The sequence below is a fragment of the Magallana gigas genome, chromosome 6 (genome assembly GCF_963853765.1).
Source record: "Magallana gigas chromosome 6, xbMagGiga1.1, whole genome shotgun sequence".
Taxonomy (NCBI): Eukaryota; Metazoa; Mollusca; class Bivalvia; order Ostreida; family Ostreidae; genus Magallana; species Magallana gigas.
In genome coordinates, this window is record NC_088858.1 from 10,717,423 (window position 1) to 10,736,520 (window position 19,098).

Consider the following 19,098-nt stretch of genomic DNA (forward strand, 5'->3'; position numbering starts at 1 on the left):
GGTTTTGCTTTATGCAGATTGTTTTCTTCATGTGAGTTCCTGTCTCGTGTTTGTCACATTCAATTTTTTTTATTGAAATTGTGAATTTTCTATTCGGCATTCAAATTGTCAACAAAAACATGGCCTGAACTTTGTTTACAAAACAAAGAGTTGTGAGCATTTATTTTGTTTTTTAACTCCAAAACTAACACTAAAATATCAGTTGATTATTACAAAAACCTTAAAGAAGCATTATTTACATCTTACATAGAACAAGTAAAAAGCTTTCAATAAGCAGCAAACTGGGTTTTCTTTTACACGTACTGTATCCATAATCCATGTCAACACTGAATTAATAAACACTACCTACCATATCCAGAGAAATGGAGTACCCATATGCAATATTTGTCAAAAAAATGACCAAGTTCAAAAGCTTGTTTTTTTTCATAAATTATCAGAAATCAAAATCCTAGCAATATTCACACTTATATATGTACAATTGATCTGCAAAAGAACAACTTCCTATCTTGAAAACTGTAGGAGGAGTTATTTGTAAAATAAGGGTACCCTTTTGGCAGCCACCCACTCATCATTTCAATAACCAGATTTTTCTGTTGAAAAAGCCGGTTAAAAATACAAATTGAAAATTTTCAGCTCAAAACATGACTATGCCTCTTCAAAAAGAATGTAGAAAACATAATGTTCCATCAGTTGGTGAAGAACAAACCATGTACAATATTTGTAACAATTTATTTGTTTCCATGACAGGAGGATATCTAAAAAAAACAATTTTTCTCATCTAAACAATCTTTCAAACATTCATAATGGAACTTGCAAACTTTCAATACACATATGGTAAATGCTGATAAAGGTTTAATAATTTCCATTCTGAATCAAGCAAATTACTTAGATGTTGCCTTGTTGAACTTTATCTAAAATGCTAACTGATCAGAGACAAGAACTGTACAGGTAGTTCACAAATGGCATTTTAATCCAGTGCATCCTCTCAAGGCTGCTGACACAACACTTTCATGTCTGTTTCTCCCCCTTAGTAGAGGCAATAAATAGTTTAAAATGGAAAGGAAAACAACTACAGGTAATAACAAAAATTATCTCTCTTAAATACACAACCAAGGAAAAGAAAACAAGGAAGTTTTTAAGTAATGAAATACACAATGGAAATATTAAATGATAAATGTACAATGAATGGTATGGGGAAGCTATTCCCATGTACAAAATGGGCTGAGCATTATAATACATGTACCGTACATGTAAATAAATATTAATGTTGCATCAAAGTTACGGGATGGCACAAAATATAACTAACACAAGCTTTGAGATGGAATCTCTAAATTGAAACTAGAAAAACAGCTTCTCTGTATATCATCTCCTTAATATTTGTAATATGTTAATAATCAGGGAGATCCAAACCGTTCAGAGTGACTAGTTCATCAAGACAACAAAGTTGTAAACTACCAGACATTTTAACCAAATTCATTTATCCACTATTGCAGTTACAGCGAGCTGAGATCAGATGTTGAATATGTTGATCTATAAACTATAAAATATCCCACAAATGAAACATAACACATTTAACACTGCAATATATAGCAGTCACATGATCAGCTACACCATCAGACATAAAAATCAGCACTATATATTCAAATACAATAATCTGTGCAACAGAAAATGACTACATCTCTCCCACAGACATTATTAGGTTTGTAACCTTGTTATCACAGTTCACTGGGTACCCATTCACATACAACACACTCTCTCTGGGTAACAGGACCAATCGCTCGCACTCAACACGATCTCACACCCACCCAGCATGAAATGAAATCTCGTAATCATCTCATTCAAACACATTTGCATTAAATTTACACACTCAATTTAAAATACCCTAATTTGAACACAGTGTCTACTTTAAGAATCACCATATTTGGGAATCACTGTTCAGGTGCCCAAATCTGCCTAAATATTGCAATCAGCTGATCAGACCTGGCTCTGCTGCCTTGGCTCTCTATCTGGGTCGTGTGGGGGTCTGTAAGGGGGTGTGTCTATTCCTGTAAACAAACCAAAAATATCATCAATTTCTTTGTCTTACCTTGTGCATGTTAATTTCAAATCATTAATTTACAAGAATGAACAGAAAGTGATGGTAAGCAATCCTTCACCAAATTTAGTTTAAGACTTTAAAATGCCAGTATAAGATCCAGTACCAAATCGTAAACAGAAAGAATTTTACAAAAGTTTGTGAAAAATAGCAATATACGGTAAAATAAATATTGTAATAATGAGAGGAAAAAAGGATTTCCAAAGCCAGTATCATGCATTACCATGACCATCATTTCGAAGAGGAGGAGAGAGCGGTCCCCTTGGGGGACCCCGGAGATGAGGAGGCATATCGGGAGGGAAAGGCATTCTCTGTCCAGGTGATCTCCGATCTAAAGGAGGAGGAGGAAGCCTTAACCCTCGTTCATAAGGAGGTGGTGACCTTCTATCCAGTGGTGGAGGTGGCCTCCTGTCAAAGGGTGGTGGTGACCGAATGTCCATGGGGTGCGGGGGTGGCACCCGTGGCCCCATCGGTGTCTGTCTTCGGTCAGGACCTTCCATTGGTGGAATTCTTCTATCATCATGGAATGGCATGCGTCTGTCGTCCGGATTAAAGGGAGGGATTCTCCGATCGTCGGGACCCAGGGGTGGAGGTGGTCGACGCTCTGAGTCTGGGCCAGGAGATCCTGGGAAATCCTCGTCTCTGTAATACAGCAATTAAAAATTATATGTTAACATGTTTGCTGCATCTGAGATGGAATGTTTATCAGGAGCCACTGGTTCCGTATACTGACCTTGGACCAGTGGGGGGCAGGCGACCTCGGGATCCAGGGCGTTCCATTCCAGGTGGAGGGGGGCCATTCAACATACCTAGAACAAACAATAATCAAACCATGTAACATTTTTTCCCCAAAAATATAGAAAAAAAATTTTTTGTAGGACTAAAACTTGATGCATTTAAAATCTACATCAACCTCTAATATGTTCTACTGGCTGTTTCATTAGTGTGCATTACCTGGGGGAGGCATTCCTCTGGACGGGACAGGTCTGATCAGCCCTCCTGGTGGCCCCTGCATAAGTCGTCGCTCAAGGTCAGTCAACCTACAAAACAAATCAAATATCTTATTACCAGATTCTTAGACCTCATTAAGATTATTCACAATACATGCATGCCATACATTGTATAAATGTTACATTGGAATAGAAATAGTTATTTGTATTTTTCTTTTAAAATATGTCTCTTGTGCAAACTTGTTATCTCTTATATACATATAAGTGTATGTAAGAAAAGTTGAGCAGACTGACTTTTGGCGCAACACAGAGGCTTCATGTCTGGACTCCTTCAGTTCTCTCTCTGCGGCTCTGGCTGCCAGCTGTTAATAACAATAACATCTTGTTAATACAAAGGAATAAAATGGAATAAACATGACTCAGAATTTCAATGAAAAAGATTATTTAAATCTTTAGCCAGATCATTCTTTGATACCCAAGTAAGAGAAACTTACCCAGTTTTCATGGGCTTTCTTTTCATTTGCTGCAATCTAAAAATAAAATCCATTGCAATCAATATACTAACGGCCAGTACATTCTAACTGTACTTGAGAGAAGTATGGAGTCAAATGACTAAATCTAAACTTTAATGACATAATGCAATTTCAAACGACTAAATGCAATACCTGTGAACGGAAATCTCTCTCTGCAGATAAAATTTCACGTTTCAGGTCCTCTACCTGCGCTCTGAACAGACAATTAATACAAATATAGCATATGAATTATAAATATTGACACAAAATAGTAAAATTTCTGCTGCATTGAATTTTAAATGTCCATGAATGATACACTCTGGTTTTCAAACTACAGTCGTTTGACTAAAGATCTGAAGGTTGAACATTGATTATACAGATTAATGAGAGAGTTAGTCTTACTTTGATCCATCCAATTCTTCCTGCATCATCTTTGTTCTTGTGTCAGAGTTCTCCAGTTTGTTGATATTCATCTTCTTCAGTGCCTCCTGTTCTCCCAACTCTCTAAAAACATTATTTTGAAAACTTGAAAATCATCCACTTCTCTTAAAAATATTCTTTCATGTTCAAAATAACAAGATTCTGTATCAGCAGTATAAGCTATCAAATTATTATTGTCAGACTCAATTGTCTCAGAATTTCAACATTCAGACATCAGATATGACAAATAAAGACTTTTGAGATGTCCCCTTTCCTCACCTCTGCAGCTCCAGCTCCTTTTGTTGGAAGTAGTTGGACAAGACCTCTAACTTGGTCTGGGCATCACTGTTCTGCCTCTCAGCTTTCATCTTGTCAGAGTTCAGACTCTCTGCCTTTCTCTCCAGGTCCAAAATACGCTCTGTACACAAAATCAATAAAGCATATACATGTAGGAGGCGATATGTATGCGGCTTTTTAACACCTCTACAAACAGACTGTCATGGTGCGACATTTGGTAAAACACTATTTATTACTTTTGAGCAATGTCATAGGTATCCTTGCTACACCTACCTTCCATGTCTCTCCTACTCTGCATTTCAATCTCTAGTCGGTTTTCTAAGGAATTCTTTTCCTCTTCTGCTGCTTTTAATTTGGCTGAGACCTTAAAAGATGAAAAAAAAAAAAAAATCACTGCGGTGTCCACCACAAGTCTGTTGATCATTCATTTACAATGTAGCAGTATCTATAATGTAACATCTTAATAGACTGTCCTACCTCCGACACATCCATCATAGACTTCAGTTTGGACTCGATGTTTCCAGAATCTGAAGACAAGACAATACAAAACAGTTACCCATCACAATGTTTGACCAACAAGCAGATCACATTTATACACTAAACTTCAGTTAATCTCAGTCAATATTCATAGGACCCTATTACAAACTCTTTAATCACATTTAGATAATGGAAGAGACTGGCATTCACAATTTTACTATATTCACAATGGCTAGTTTATTTGAAGATGTGTTATAGATACAAAAAAATAATACTGTAAAAGTAGTTATTTATGCCTGGGAGAAATATTACTAAAACCGATTTGGTTTGACTTTTCCGATCGCGTCACGTTCAACTTTTTCAGCTACGTCATACATAAACAATACCCGCACCTTAACCACAGTTTTTTTATTGGTGGATTCAGCTTACCGCTGATTGGCTGCTGGTTAACTAAGACTAAATTATGCACGGACAGAACAAAAACATATCAGAGAATGAAAAATTCACATGGGTACTCGTGACTGTCGAAATTGGGCTATTTTTCGAAAGTGTACACTTGTGATAAAACAATACATACGGTACATAACATATATAGCTGTAGCTCTGTGTATAAATTTTGGGTTAGAAAATATAAAGCTACAGTGCATAGAATACTTACATGTACAAAAAAACTTTACGGCAATTTGCCGCGTATAAAAATAACACTATTTTTTAAAAATATTTACATCATACCATACCACATTTTGTGCAAATAATCCATTTAAATAATTCTTCATTTAGTTTACTACTGTTAATAATTGTAGCTTTACCCGCCCCAAACTTTCTCCTATTAAACAACTTTTAACCGTACTCGGAAAGCGGATCAAGAACTGTATTTTTTATGTATGTAAACAAACCAGTGTTCATGTATGGAGCGGGTGATCGGGGGTTCAGAGACAGGTAAAATAAAGAAATCTGCAGTAAATGGTTTGTGGATATTTTAGTATATATATATTTACACCGAAAGTGATAGGGCAACAGAAGAGAAACGAATCGGACACTTGCCTAATGAAGACGCACATGTACAAACCTCCTTGCACTCTCCACTTCCGTCTCGTTCTTTCACACCATCGTTCAATACTTTTATTGACTGTCGATTGCCGATCGAAAGGTGTAGAAATCGAGGAATTCATACCTATCACTTTGACTGGCAAGTTAGTAGGTAATACATGTGCATTATACATTTACGGTATTTACATGAAATGAACGCTTAGCACATGCAACTTTTAAATATATTTTTTATAATGCCGTACTCTGGACCGTAGCTTGATGCTATGGTTTAACGCCCGTTTACACAGAGAGAGAGAGAGAGAGAGAGAGAGAGAGAGAGTTTAGCACAGAATTTAAACATACGGGATAGTCGATTTTGAATGAATAATATTGGGGGGAAATAAACTGTTCTGAGAAATCCTTCAGCTCTGGCATTGCATAAGCGTATACTGATAACTCGGCCTAAAAATAGGAGTTAACCAATCATATAGTTTTCATAATTTATGCATGACGTAGCTGACAGAAATGATCGTGACGCTATAGGAAAAGTCAAACCAAATCGGTTTTGATAATATATACTAGTTAAGCAGTCAGCTTAAAACCGTGAAAAATACCACCTGCGCATATAGTAAAAATCTAAATGCACGTACTGTTTGACCATAGAAAATGCGTACTTAACCACCAGCGTAAATCACCATTTCTTGGTGATAAGCTTGACAACATGTCTTTATTAACAGATACCATACCTGTCTCATCCCTGTTTCCCTCCCCTTCTTCTCCTTCCTCCCCCACCTGATCTTGGAATGCTTTCAGTTGGAGGAAACAATCTCTCAAAACCTAAAAATCAGAGGAGGTGTTATACAAATATATTCTACTTCATCATGCCAGAAAAGGTATTTAAGTTTGTCATCAGACGTATTCATAGAACTGCCCCATGTTGTACCTCTATTTCATTTTCTTTGTATGCTAGATCCTCAGCCATTTGTTTCTGTTCTCCCTTGACATAGTCAAGCTGTTCTGTCAGCTCCTGTACTCTATAAATATACAACATTGTATTGTTATACATGTAACAGCTACAGCACAAAAATATTAACTAAACTCATTATCTTTCTTCAGAGATATTAAGACAGAAAAAAAATATGTGACCTACTTTTCACTCCAGACATTGGCTTCTTCACTCAACTGGAACAGAAATAAAATCATATAGTCTGCAGAATTACAATGAAAACAGCAAATACTATGGCCTGTTCAACTTAGTGAGTGCTACTTAATATTTGTTGTATGGATGAGGAATTCTGATAAAAAAATGTGTGTGCCAGCTCAGCTGAACAGGCCTTGGAGTCTTGCTTTGTGACTACCTGATAATTCGCTTATTTTATTTGTGATTACCTGAGATTTGTTTGCTTCCAAGTGAGACACCTGTTCCGTCAGACTATGAATCTGGGATTTTAAAGTTTTTATCTCCCCTGCCTTCTCTTGAACCTCTTTTGTGGCCTGAAGAATGAATGTTAAATATTTGCTGCTACTATCAACCACCACTCTAAGTTACCTTGAAATGATACATCAAATAACACTTTAAATGGAAGCAAAAAATTAAAATGTAGTTATACTTCTTTGCATTTTTCATTGGTCTTGTTGTATTTTTCATCTTTTTGTTTAATCTGTTTCTCCAACTCTTTCAACTGTAAACAAAAAAAATATCATTTAAAATTATTTACATGTTCATGTACATATAATAATTGTGCAAATCTATCATTTTTTTATAAGGTAAATGGCATACCTGGTTGTCTTTAGATTTCAGTTCCTTTGATTTGGCTGATAGCTCCTGTTTCATTGCTGTATTTTCCTCCTTCAAAGTCTCAATTTCTTCCTTTAAAGCATTGTTGTGAAGCTGATGAAAAATAAAACTTTCATTTACTTAATGATGAATTAATGGTACGATCATGTACAAGCCAAACTGACAAGCAGGTTTAAATTTACCCTTGCAATTCTAAAATTACATTTTTTTGCTACAACCCAAAAAAATTTTGTCTCAGGTAAAACAAAGAATGTTAAAAACGGTCAATAGGTAAGATTTTTCTTTTACTGTAAATAAAAGCTTTTTCTTTTAATGTAAATTAAAGCAATTTGGACAAAAAATACAGTTAAATGGTCAACCAATGCTCTTTGATAAAAATTCAATATTTGAGGAGTAATTGTAATTGATAAACATAATCTTATCACAAATCAGGCAGTTTTGGGGTCTAAATCCATTTATGCCTGTACATGTATCTCTTTTCAAGGTGGATGAATTAAGGGCAACTAGAAATACAGTAAAACACGTTTATAACGAAGTCCCAGGGACGGGCAATTTTACTTCGTTATAAGCGTAATTCGTTATATTCATCAAGTTTACAACATGAAATAGAGTCCCGGGGAAAGAAAATTACTTCGCTGTAAACGTCAATTCATTATAAGCGTGTTCGCTATAACCGTGTTTTACTGTAAACAGTTTAATTTCGGTCTAGATGAATATGAATGTCCGTACCTGTAGAGTCTGTAGGTCTTTCTGAATGGTGCTGACCGAGGACTGAGTGGACTTTGTATCTTCTTCAGTGTCCTGCATCTTTAATTCAGATAACATGAATTGTTACACCTCACCTCACCTGACCTCCTCGTGCCAGCTGGCACATAAGGCCCAATTACATACATTATAAAAGTATAATTAATAAGAAAGCAAATTATTCATGCCTTACATAAAACATATCATTGAGAAAATCCTACCTTCTGTTGAAGAGCATTTAGCTCATCCTCAAGATTTTCCTTTTCTTTCGTTAAAATGAACAATTTTTCCTCCAAGCCCCTGACCACCACTACAAATAAATGATTCATTAAGCTTCCATTTACATTTTTTCTGTCAATATCTTGCAGAAAGCAAAATTAATGTATCAACATGTATTTGCATCTTTTCAAAATGAACTTTAATCATGTTGAGAATTCACATTTTAGTATAACATAGAGTAGTGACTTTCTGCACCCTTACCTACAGGGTCTTGCTTCTTTGACTTTCTGCCTCCCTGCAAAATACCAGTAAAATGTAAAAAGATAATCTTGAAATCATTGTGCTACACTTTGAAGATGGTTTACCAATAAAATTGAACATACCCCACAAATAACACTAAAACATGTAGCAGCCATCAGTGTTGCTAAAGTAACCATGGTGACTAGAATTGTCATCTGAGGTGAGAGTCCAAGAGGTTCCTGTTCTAGCAAGGCTTGCAGTGAGGGAGGGAGCTGTCAAAACAAACCATGTCAAATCAAACCTCTACAGCTATTTAATGTTAAGACTGCTAACCTTGTTCTCCACATTCAAAAACAACTGCTAGTTACTACATTCATCCTTTGCTTTTCTTTTCAGTTTCTAACAAATTACATTTTGTGCAAAATATATAAGTGCAGGTACTTTTCATCCATTCCACTTGATCACAAAACTCACCTTTGAGATTACGCCCCTAAAGAACTGGTCTCCCTTCATCCATGATCTCTCAGCTTTGTAGGCCAGATCTTCCTTCTCTTCCAAATCTCCATCGTTGATCTTCCGTGACAAGAAATCCTCTTGATCATATGCACCAGTGGAGGCCTGCTCACCTTCTGGGGTTGATTCAGTTACACCTGCTTTCTCTCCTGTGGTTGGTTTTGAATCTTCCTTTTCGTCCTTTGCTGCTACAAGTGGTTCCTCTGATGACTGACCTGTACTGGGCTGTGTAGTGGTCTCCTTTGATTCAGTGGGAGGTGGAGGAATTTCACCATCGTCGGAACCTGACAAGGTTGTTGATTCAAGCGGAGATACTGTGACTGATTCAGATTTGGTTTCCCCAAATTTTGTTTCTGCTGTAGATTCTGTCTGAGTTGTCTCTGGAGAGGTCTGTGTGACTGTCTCTTTTCTTATTTCATCATCAACTTTTTCTTTTACCTCCAATTTTTCATTGAGGTTTTGAGATTGTGACGACTCTGTGTGAGGTTCATGGGACAGAGGCTTTCTTGACAAAAAATCGGCAGTGGCGTATGCATCCATGGTGGTGGGAAGTTCAAGTTTTAGGTTATCTGTTTCCACCACAGTCTGGGTAGCATTCTGATGTTCTCCAAGAATACCGGTATTCCTTGTGTCATCGATAATTGTTTTGGTTTCTACACTATAATCAATCTCCATGGAAGACATGAGCTGTTCTGTGGGGGAGGTAGAAGGAACAGCTGATGCTGTCGTCTGCTCCTGGATTGGTTTCTCTGTCAATTCTTGGCTCAGCTGCTCCTGCTTTTTCTCTTTTTCTGTCTTTACTTCTTCACTTGGAATTTCCATTTCTTTCACATTTTCATCAGAAGATGGTACCTCAGAATTGCTTTCCTCGTCATCCAAAAACTTGAGCACTGACAGATTTGGTTTTTCAGCTTTTTCTTCACTTTCTTTTACATCAGTTTGCTTTTTATCTTCCTCTCTCTGTTCTGTTTGTTGACCGTTCTGTATATCTGATTCTTGTGATTTCTGTTGATTCTCATTTACTTTCTCCTCACTATTAGAAATATTTGTCAAGCTTTCCTTTTCTGGAGTGTCCACCTTTCCTTGGATTTGATCTTCAACCTTTGGATCTTCTTTAGTTTCTTTACTTTCCTCAGTCCTTTTAATTTCCTCTTTCTTGCTCTCTACACTTTTCTCCAAATCTGTATTGTCCAGTTGTTTTGTATCTTCAACTTGTTTTGACCCATCTTTTTTACTTCCACCAACCTCAGTCTCTACTTGAACTATGCTCTCCATACCGTCCTCCTTTTTAACTGCAGCTGATTTAGAATCTGTGTCAGTTTGTGTTGGTACAACATCTGCTGGGGATGATCCACTGCCAACCAACATGGACTCTGACAGAGTTTCAGTTAGTGAAGGCATAACAGAGCTTTGTTTTGGGATTTGTGACTGTAATGTAGACTCTGTTTCCTGCTTCTCAGTAGCTGGAGACTTGATTGTCTTATCTGGCGAAACTGATGAAGAATCCACTTGAGACTGTGTTGAGGAGAATGTTCCTGGCTTTGTCTGCTCTACTACATTTTCTGTTTGTTCTACAACACTCTCTGTAGCAGTAGGATCCTCAAACATATCCAGAGGAAACGGTGTCCCATCAATGATAGTATAGCCAGCCATCTCTGTTTGCTGTGAGGCTTCTACCACTGTAGAAGATTCTGTCACTGAGGAGGGTACCTCTGTCAGTCCCGGGGTGTGTGAACTGCTGCTTGCCTTTACCTCTGATGAAGGAGTGGTGCTCATTTCCTCAGTAAAAGAGCTCTGTAGTGGTGTTTCTTCAACTTTTTCCTGTTTCACTGATGAAGGCTGGATCTCCTTCTTAGTTTGCTCCTGTTGACTTGGTGGAAGATCCTCCACATCACTTACAGGAATACCGCCTGGGTGTTTCCCAGCATCCCCTGGTGTTTCCTGTTTCTGTTCAGTGCCACTCTCCTCATTTTCAATCTCTGTTTCATCAGTGATTTCTGTGTCATCTTTCTCCAGTGATTTATCATCCTGTAGTGATTTTGAAGCATCTTCAGGAGTATCCTTCAATAGGTCTGACAGTCCGGGTAACTTGACATCTTCCTGTGACTTAGTATCTGGTGGGGCATCATCCGACTTTTCCTGATTTAATTCTGTTTTACCATCAACAGCTGGAGGAGGCTGACCGTCAGTTGTTTCTGGCTGCTGTTTAGCTGACCCTTCCTGTAGCATTTTGTTTAACTCTGGGGAAAAAAATAAATATCATCATATGGACAGAAAATTTAAAAGTAAAAGAATTTGGTACAAAATGCTTCATTGTATCATTTCACAAATATCCCCATTTAATAAATGAATTCCTCAAAAATAAAATGTAATGCATATTTTATTTATTAAAACAACATTGTAAATGCACATTCAATAAATGCTCATTAAAAGCTGTTTCTTTGACTACATCCTACATGCATCTGTTTGTAAAGCATTTTACTAAAATCTAAGAATGGTTTTATATGGTAATCAATCTAATGATTAAATGCTATGCTACTGCTGTTTTAGCCAAGCTATAGGAACAAGCAAAAAATGTTCAAACTAATTTTCATATTTATATTTCCTACATCTTTTTATTTTTATACAAAATCACAATGATATCCTGTACATTCTTAAAACTATCCAGTCATAGAGAACAGAAGTAATTAGTTGTTTGGAGATCAAACTGAAAATCTAATAAGGGCTGTATTCTTGCACATGTTATTTTTTAAGCAAGCATGTTAGCAAACACGTAAAAGTGATATAATTTCAGCCTGGAAATTAATCTTCTTAAAACTTAATAGAGGTCGCAACCATGCATGAAAACGCATTAGTGATATTAGTATGCGAGACAGTTAGTAGTTAATGAATTTGTTTTAGGTTCAATGTTTACCATTAACATCTAATTTGTCTTTATCATCAATATCATGGAGAGAGTAGAGAGACTCTCTCAGTTCATCCAGCAATTCCTTCACCCTATTCTCTTTATTAACATGAATTTGACTGCCTGAAAATGACAGATTCAAATGTCAAACCACCACCGTAATATGCATAAGATTCATTCAGCCTGGTTCAAATTTAAACATTGTCTTTCAAACTGCCTAAGCCTGACTAAGAAACATTTAACACTTACATGCAAACTAAACTTTGAGGTCAATGAATATTTACGGTAATATCAATGATTGACATTTTATCAAAATTTTGAATCTTTGTCTAAAATCTGTGAACAGCAAAACATTGTGAAGTAAAATAACAGTTTCATGAGAGCTTAATACATCCTTTAAAACTAATTTTTTAAAAAATATAAATAAAAAACACTCACTTGAATCTTCAACAGTTTTCTTTTCAGTGCCTTCCTTTCCTTCCTTTGTCTCCCCTACTTCCGTGGGGTCTTTCTCATCACTGACAGCGGGCTCCTTGGACTCATCCTTTTCTTCAGCGACCACACCCTGTTTAATGTTATCTGAACTCTGACTGTCAGTAACTTTTACATCCTCACTGTCTTTTCCCTCTGTTTGAGTGACCTTGACCTCTTCTACATTTTTGTCCTTTTCTTTTTCTTTTGAGGCACTTGAGGGTGGTGTGTCAGGTTTTTCTTGATCCTTCTTCAAATATAACATTAGGAATTTGGAAATAAACTATGCATAAAAGGTAAAATGAATTTGCAAATAATATTCTCTTTTTTCTTTATTCATTTACCTGTGTTGTTTTATCTGTAGCTTCTTTAACTATAAAATCAAAACATTAAAATTAGTGATTACACATTACTTTTTCAAAACATTTACCCTTAAATCAAGTTAAGCACTAATTAAAATATCATCCATCCAATATTTCCCATTTTCATTTGTAAACGATAACATTTATGTATCTCTAATATTTGTATGATGCTATGAGATGTGAAGAGAATGAATCTAAAGAACAACTCAATCACTGACCTTCGTCTTCTTCCCACCAAACATCGTCATCCTCATCCTCCACCTCGGTATCATCCTCATCCTCTGTATCATCCACCTCAGTCCCTTCCTCAGCCTTGTCTGGAACCTTAGCTGGTTTCTCCTCGATCACCACATTCTTCCCCTCAGAAATCTATCATGATGGAATGTACAGTAATAAATGTACAGTTAAACAAATTCTACTTATATTTTTCTATAGAAGTGGATTGAAGTGAATGTCCAAAACCTGGATTTTCTGGTTTAGAGCATAACAATAACGTTTCTAACCTCTGTGGGCACAATAAACTGTGGCGAGGGGTTTTCGACTTTGTATTCTCTGACGAACGATCGTGGGAAATATCCTGTCTTTCCATTTAACTGTAATTCAAGATAAATTTAAACCTGATAAATATCATTTCTGATACAGACAATAAACAACTCAATTAATAACACAATTAAGATGCATGCTTAAACTGCAATTACCCCTTGCAATGACTGAATGAAGGTAACCTAATAAACCAAAGCTTTATTCGGTCAATGCCCAAATGTAGCCTTATGCATTTATCTGACAAAAGATGTATGTATATTAACTTGGAAAATATCATAAATCATAAACAAATATCACATACTCTGCCACCCCATAGATCAGGCCTTTCTCCTGCTGATTTACTTGTTATTTCTAACATTTCATTTCTCTCAAAGTTCAGGAAAACTTGGTCATTCTGCACATGCTTTGCTAATGTACGTCCGTAAGATAATGTAGCTGAAAAGAGGAAAGATACATGTATTAGATTATTTAAACAAATATTTCATTCATTTTCAATACAGTTCTGTTTATTATCATTTTAACTGATTAAGCATACAGGAAGACAATAAAAAGAGCTAATGTTATTAAGCTCTACTATCTCTTAAAACCAAGAAATTCAAGTAAGATGAAAACAATTACTTGAATACTTCAAATTAGACCTCTTCGCTGAAAGTGCAAAACTGCTGTTTTTCAGGGGTGATACTAAAACAAGTCCCACGGAGAAAACAAGTCCCACGTAAGTCCCACATAAGTCCCACGGCAAATGCAGCTATATATCGATATAATTATGATTGATTATGATTAAATGTGATAAAATAATCATAATTAACACAACAAAATATTTTTATAAGCTTTTATTACGGATTTACGACGAAAAATCAAAGATGTTGGTAAAGATAGATAACTCGTACGTAGAATTCATACGGCAGCAGAAGAAATCTGTATACCCGCGCCGTTTATTGATGGATAATTCAAATTTTCTTTAACAAAATAAAATCTAATAGCAATAAAAAAAATGACTTTATATTCATTAAATAACACAAACTAAGTAAAAGTTGGGTAAGTAGACAACTCCTACGCAGAATGCATTCGCCGCCGAGAAAAGAGCACACCTGCCGCTTACCTGATTGGCGATCTTATTGTTTTACTTTTATTTTCTAACTTACAAAATGATCATATTAATATTGATAAAAAAAATACCACATTTAATGATTAACACTCACTAAATAGTAAAAATAGAAAATGCATAGATAAAATTATTAATTTCTTTACGCAAATTTAGAAAAAAAAGCGCGAATGACTTAAAAATAAAGGGAAATCTCTAACACAGAATTCTTACGACTGTGGATTTAAAATGTACGCCTGCCATTTATAGTTATGTCATTTTATTTGTAAATTATTTCAGATGGCTGTAAAGTTAACATTTTGCCTTATGATCATGTTCAGAAGAGAAGTTTACTTATTGCTGTGATTAATTTATTGTATTCCATGAAGTTCGGTGATACGAGTTTTATATAGTCCGTATATCACTCCTTTTAAGTTTGACCCAGTTCTGTTCTCTCTAAGAACTGTCATGTTGTAAATTTTGAATTTACTGGGTGGGTGTAAATACAAAATTTCCAACATGTGTAAATTTTTTATTTAAACCCACCCAGTAAATTCATGCGTACATACAGAGTATTTTTTGGGGGGAGGGGGGGGGGTATTCAGGTTTGTCGGGGGAGGGGGTCGAGGCATATTTTTGGTCACTTTACGATGAAAATTTACGAAATTTGATTTTTTTTCCGGGGGGGGGGGGGGGGGGGGGATTCCACCCTATCTTCCGAATCCAATCTAGATCAGCTCATGAAAAGTCTGTTAGTGGTAAATCTCTTCCTAAAAGTAAAAGAAAAAATCTTGCATCTACTCCAAAAAAAAAGAAAAAAGAATGATGACTGAAATAAATATTTGATGGAAGTTCATGAGTTATACTAACATATAGATGTATTGTTATTAAATTGTTATTGTCAGCAAGAACATGCATTCTAGTCTACGGCAGCTTACCGTTCACGAGACTGTTCCACGATCTTTGGGTCTTAAGACCAACTCTGTTTTAAATGTTTTTTCTACATAATGAATGAAAAATCGTGTTTCAAAAATAGAAACCAGCAGAGATCGTCATATTTTTCGAAACCCTTATGATAAAAGAGAAGGCTTTGAAAACATGTATCAATATAAAGTTGTTTGCTTGTCAATTTTAAAGAAAGAATCAAGCTGTTTTCTCGAAATTTCCATTATATTCCCCCAATTTATTCGGAAACCTATGGAAATCTATACATATGTTAAAAGTAACTTTCTACTGAAATAAATGTTTTCGACTTCTTATTTTATCGAATTATTCATAATAACAGCTAGAATCACACAAGCGTATATGTATACAAGTATGTACTTGTATATTTATAAACATGCATTTCTTTCTCTCTTTCTTTGTCTTCCCTCCTTCTTTCACTTCATCTCTTTCTCTGTCTTCTCCATCCATTCATCTCTCTCTCTTTCTTTCTTTCTCTCTTCATGAACGGAAAAACCATACAAACATCGAGAGAGAAAAATACTTGTATATATACATATATGTAGTTGAACCTGCGTTTAACTGTTCTAGTACATGTATATTTTCAATACAATTAAAGTACATGTATAAAGAAAACTATCAAGCAAACGGGATTGAATGTGAAGGAAAATAAATAAATTGCTATAGGACATGCACAAAAAATATGTGCAAATATATAAATCATTTTCAAACTGATAGACATATTTTAATATTTTTGTAGCGAGTCGGTAAGAGTTCCACTGCAACATTCACATTCTAAATGTTCGAAAAGCAAAATGTCATTCCGACAATTTTAATGAATCACACTGAACAGAATGAATTGAAGGTCGAGAAATGTTTTACATTTGATAAAAACAGGGATCGATGTATATACGTCCCTGATAAAAAGAAAGTCAAGAATAATGCAAGAATAATGCATGGCTGCATTACCAAATATTATTGATTTTTTAATGTATATACATTTATTTATTGACATGTGTATATGTTTTTCATACGACAAACAATTATCACTTCACTTTCCCTCAAACGGTTACACGCAGAGTTTTGTATAAAAAAAAAAAGAAAAAAAAAAGCGGGACCATTGTCACAATCTGAACACGAACACGTTGATTAATGTATTTTTTTTTATCTCTATAAATCATTTACTAATTACAAAATAACTTGCTCATTATTTCCTTTACTACTTTACTATAATATTTGGGGCTAGTGGAAGGGGGAGGGGGGCTACATGTCCAAAGATGATTGGTGATCGTTGGCTCTACCTATACACGTGTATATATACACGTGTTAGTTTCTTGTATATTCTGTGTGAATTGAACGGTTTTTTTATCGCTTAAGAAACAATAGACCTTTACCTACCTGTATATTGGGAGACGACCGTGAAGCACACCGTGTACACAACCCCCACCCCATCTCTCTCTCTCTCTCTCTCTCTCTCTCTCTCTCTCTCTCTCTCTCTCTCTCTCAAATGTAGATCTACGAAACACAAAAAAGTTATGTTTCAAAATACTATGCAGTCCACTTTTATTATTCCCGTTGATAGAGCAAGGTCGCTACATGCAACAGAATTATCAGAGTTTCTGACACCCAATTAAAACTTATATGTAATCTTTATGTAATCTATATGAAATTGAAGACGAATAACACTCAATCTTTATATATATCTCATGTACACTTACACTGAACACTTAATCAAAAAATATTATAAGCCAACAGTGTTTTAACTAGTCAAACTTAAGTATAATTTCTATAGTACATTCATAACCATAAACATTTAAACGTGTGTTACTATCTTCGAGAAGCTTATAAAATACAGAAAAACGAAATTGTTTTTGTAAAGGAAAGAATAATTCACTATTATTTACGAAACAGACCAGACATATATTAACCAAGAAGATTGCCATGTCATTGAGTTGAATCATTTTACAACGTTAAACATTGAACCGGGTGCTTTTTTTTCCTCCATTGAAAATTAAAACCAAAATATACCCGGTTACATTCGTTACACTAATATCATGCAATGTAAAATTTTGCTACAGTCTTATGAATGACGTATGTAATATTTGTTTTTAGAAACGAAATCAGGACTTGAAGATTTACATATAGTTTGGTGAACTAGGCAGTGAAAGTCTTAGATCTAGAAATGAAAAAGAACAGGCTAACGTACTTATGTAAGCATTCCAGATTTTATAATTATTTGTTCTCCAAAATTCATAATTTTAGTAAATTTATATGGAGAAAGAATATACGTTTAAGGCAAAGTGCACGCACATTTTCGTATATACACAATCAGTTCTGTACAATGTTAGTAACTGTTTACATCTTGAAAAACTTGGAGAAGATGTAAGAATTTTTAAGTTAGAAAATATAAAACATTAAAATAAACCCATCAGGTAAGCGGCAAGAGTGCTCTTTTCTCGGCGGGCGAATGCATTCTGCGTATGAGTTGTATACTAACCTGATTTTTACTTAGTTTGTGTTAATTAATAAATATAAAGTCAACTTTTTACTGCTATTTAATTTTATTTCGTTGGAGAAAATTAAAATTATCCATCAATTAAACGGCGGGCAAATAGATTTCTTCTGCTACCGTATGAATTCTACGTACGAGTTATCTACCTTTACCAACATCTTTGATTTTTCATCGATAAATCCGTAATAAAAGCTTATAATAATATTTTGTTGTGTGAATTATAATTATTCTTTCACATGTAATCATAATCACTCATAATTATATCGATATATAGCCGCATTTGCCGTGGGACGTACGTGGGACTTACGTGGGACTTGTTTTCCCCGTGGGACTTGTTTTAGTATCAGCGGTTTTTCAGGGCAAATTGACATAGTTTGGTGAAATATGATGTAATGCCAATTGTTTATTCTACACCATTGAATTGTCTATTTGTGATTGGTCCTACAAGAGCATAGTATCGCACTTATTATTATTCAGTATGGGGTTAAAGGAGACGGATTTTTTGAGTTAAAGACCATACTCCAAAATCATAATAACAGTAAAATGGTGATGTTTTACATTATTTTACAAAGCTTTAAAAGCCGGGTCGATCAAACACGTCCAAATCAATCTAAATTAATCTTTATATCCAACATTATGTCATCGATGTAATCGTTACAGAATATAGAGCAATATAAAATAAAACAAAAGTTTCGAGGAAATTCGAGATAAGTTGGACCTCGATCTCTGGCAAATTTAATCAAATTTCACTTACTCTTGCATTCTTTGTCGCCGCATAGACGCAAATCTGATATTTTAGATGAAGAACATTCGTTTATAAAAGAACAGACGCATAATATCACGAAAAGTATGCCTGGGCTTTTCGGAGCGTCTGTCATCCCTTTGGGTTTCATGCTTTGTACACGTCAGCTGGCGCTGTAGTTTTTGTTTCCTGTTTGCACGAGGGACCGTTTCAAAATCTGATGTTAAACGGAGTTTCTGCTTG

General features: G+C 35.3%; 1 protein-coding gene across 3 annotated transcripts; it reads right to left on the reverse strand.

Moving 5' to 3' along the window:
• Positions 1-1,024: 1,024 nt before the first annotated feature.
• Positions 1,025-19,029, reverse strand: LOC105336772 (transport and Golgi organization protein 1 homolog). 3 transcript variants are annotated; one of them, XM_011441213.4, is made up of 29 exons: positions 18,868-19,029; positions 13,877-14,010; positions 13,536-13,625; positions 13,251-13,401; positions 13,015-13,043; positions 12,638-12,920; positions 12,209-12,322; positions 9,256-11,534; positions 8,925-9,053; positions 8,803-8,836; positions 8,544-8,632; positions 8,308-8,385; positions 7,561-7,671; positions 7,391-7,462; positions 7,170-7,274; positions 6,931-6,962; positions 6,724-6,814; positions 6,527-6,617; positions 4,752-4,801; positions 4,548-4,638; positions 4,257-4,395; positions 3,960-4,061; positions 3,711-3,771; positions 3,540-3,575; positions 3,340-3,407; positions 3,050-3,135; positions 2,829-2,904; positions 2,477-2,737; positions 1,025-2,045 (listed from the first exon to the last, which is right to left on the reverse strand). In XM_011441213.4, the coding sequence occupies exons 1-29, from the start codon at positions 19,004-19,006 to the stop codon at positions 2,003-2,005; spliced, it is 5,064 nt and encodes a 1,687-aa protein (XP_011439515.3). In that variant the 5' UTR covers positions 19,007-19,029; the 3' UTR covers positions 1,025-2,002. The 3 variants fall into 3 exon arrangements, with proteins under 3 accessions (XP_011439515.3, XP_011439512.3, XP_011439513.3); XM_011441210.4 differs by having other exon boundaries at positions 2,319-2,737; positions 18,868-19,028; XM_011441211.4 differs by lacking the exon at positions 12,209-12,322 and having other exon boundaries at positions 2,319-2,737; positions 18,868-19,028.
• Positions 19,030-19,098: the final 69 nt, after the last annotated feature.

Coding starts and splice junctions, on each gene's coding strand:
- LOC105336772 (XM_011441210.4), bottom strand. CDS start 19,006: ATGAAACCCAAAGGGATGACAGACGCTCCGAAAAGCCCAGGCATACTT. Junction 13,626..13,876: donor CTGATCTATGGGGTGGCAGA/GTATGTGATATT, acceptor CTTGAATTACAG/TTAAATGGAAAGACAGGATA. Junction 9,054..9,255: donor TTAGGGGCGTAATCTCAAAG/GTGAGTTTTGTG, acceptor TTGTTTTGACAG/CTCCCTCCCTCACTGCAAGC.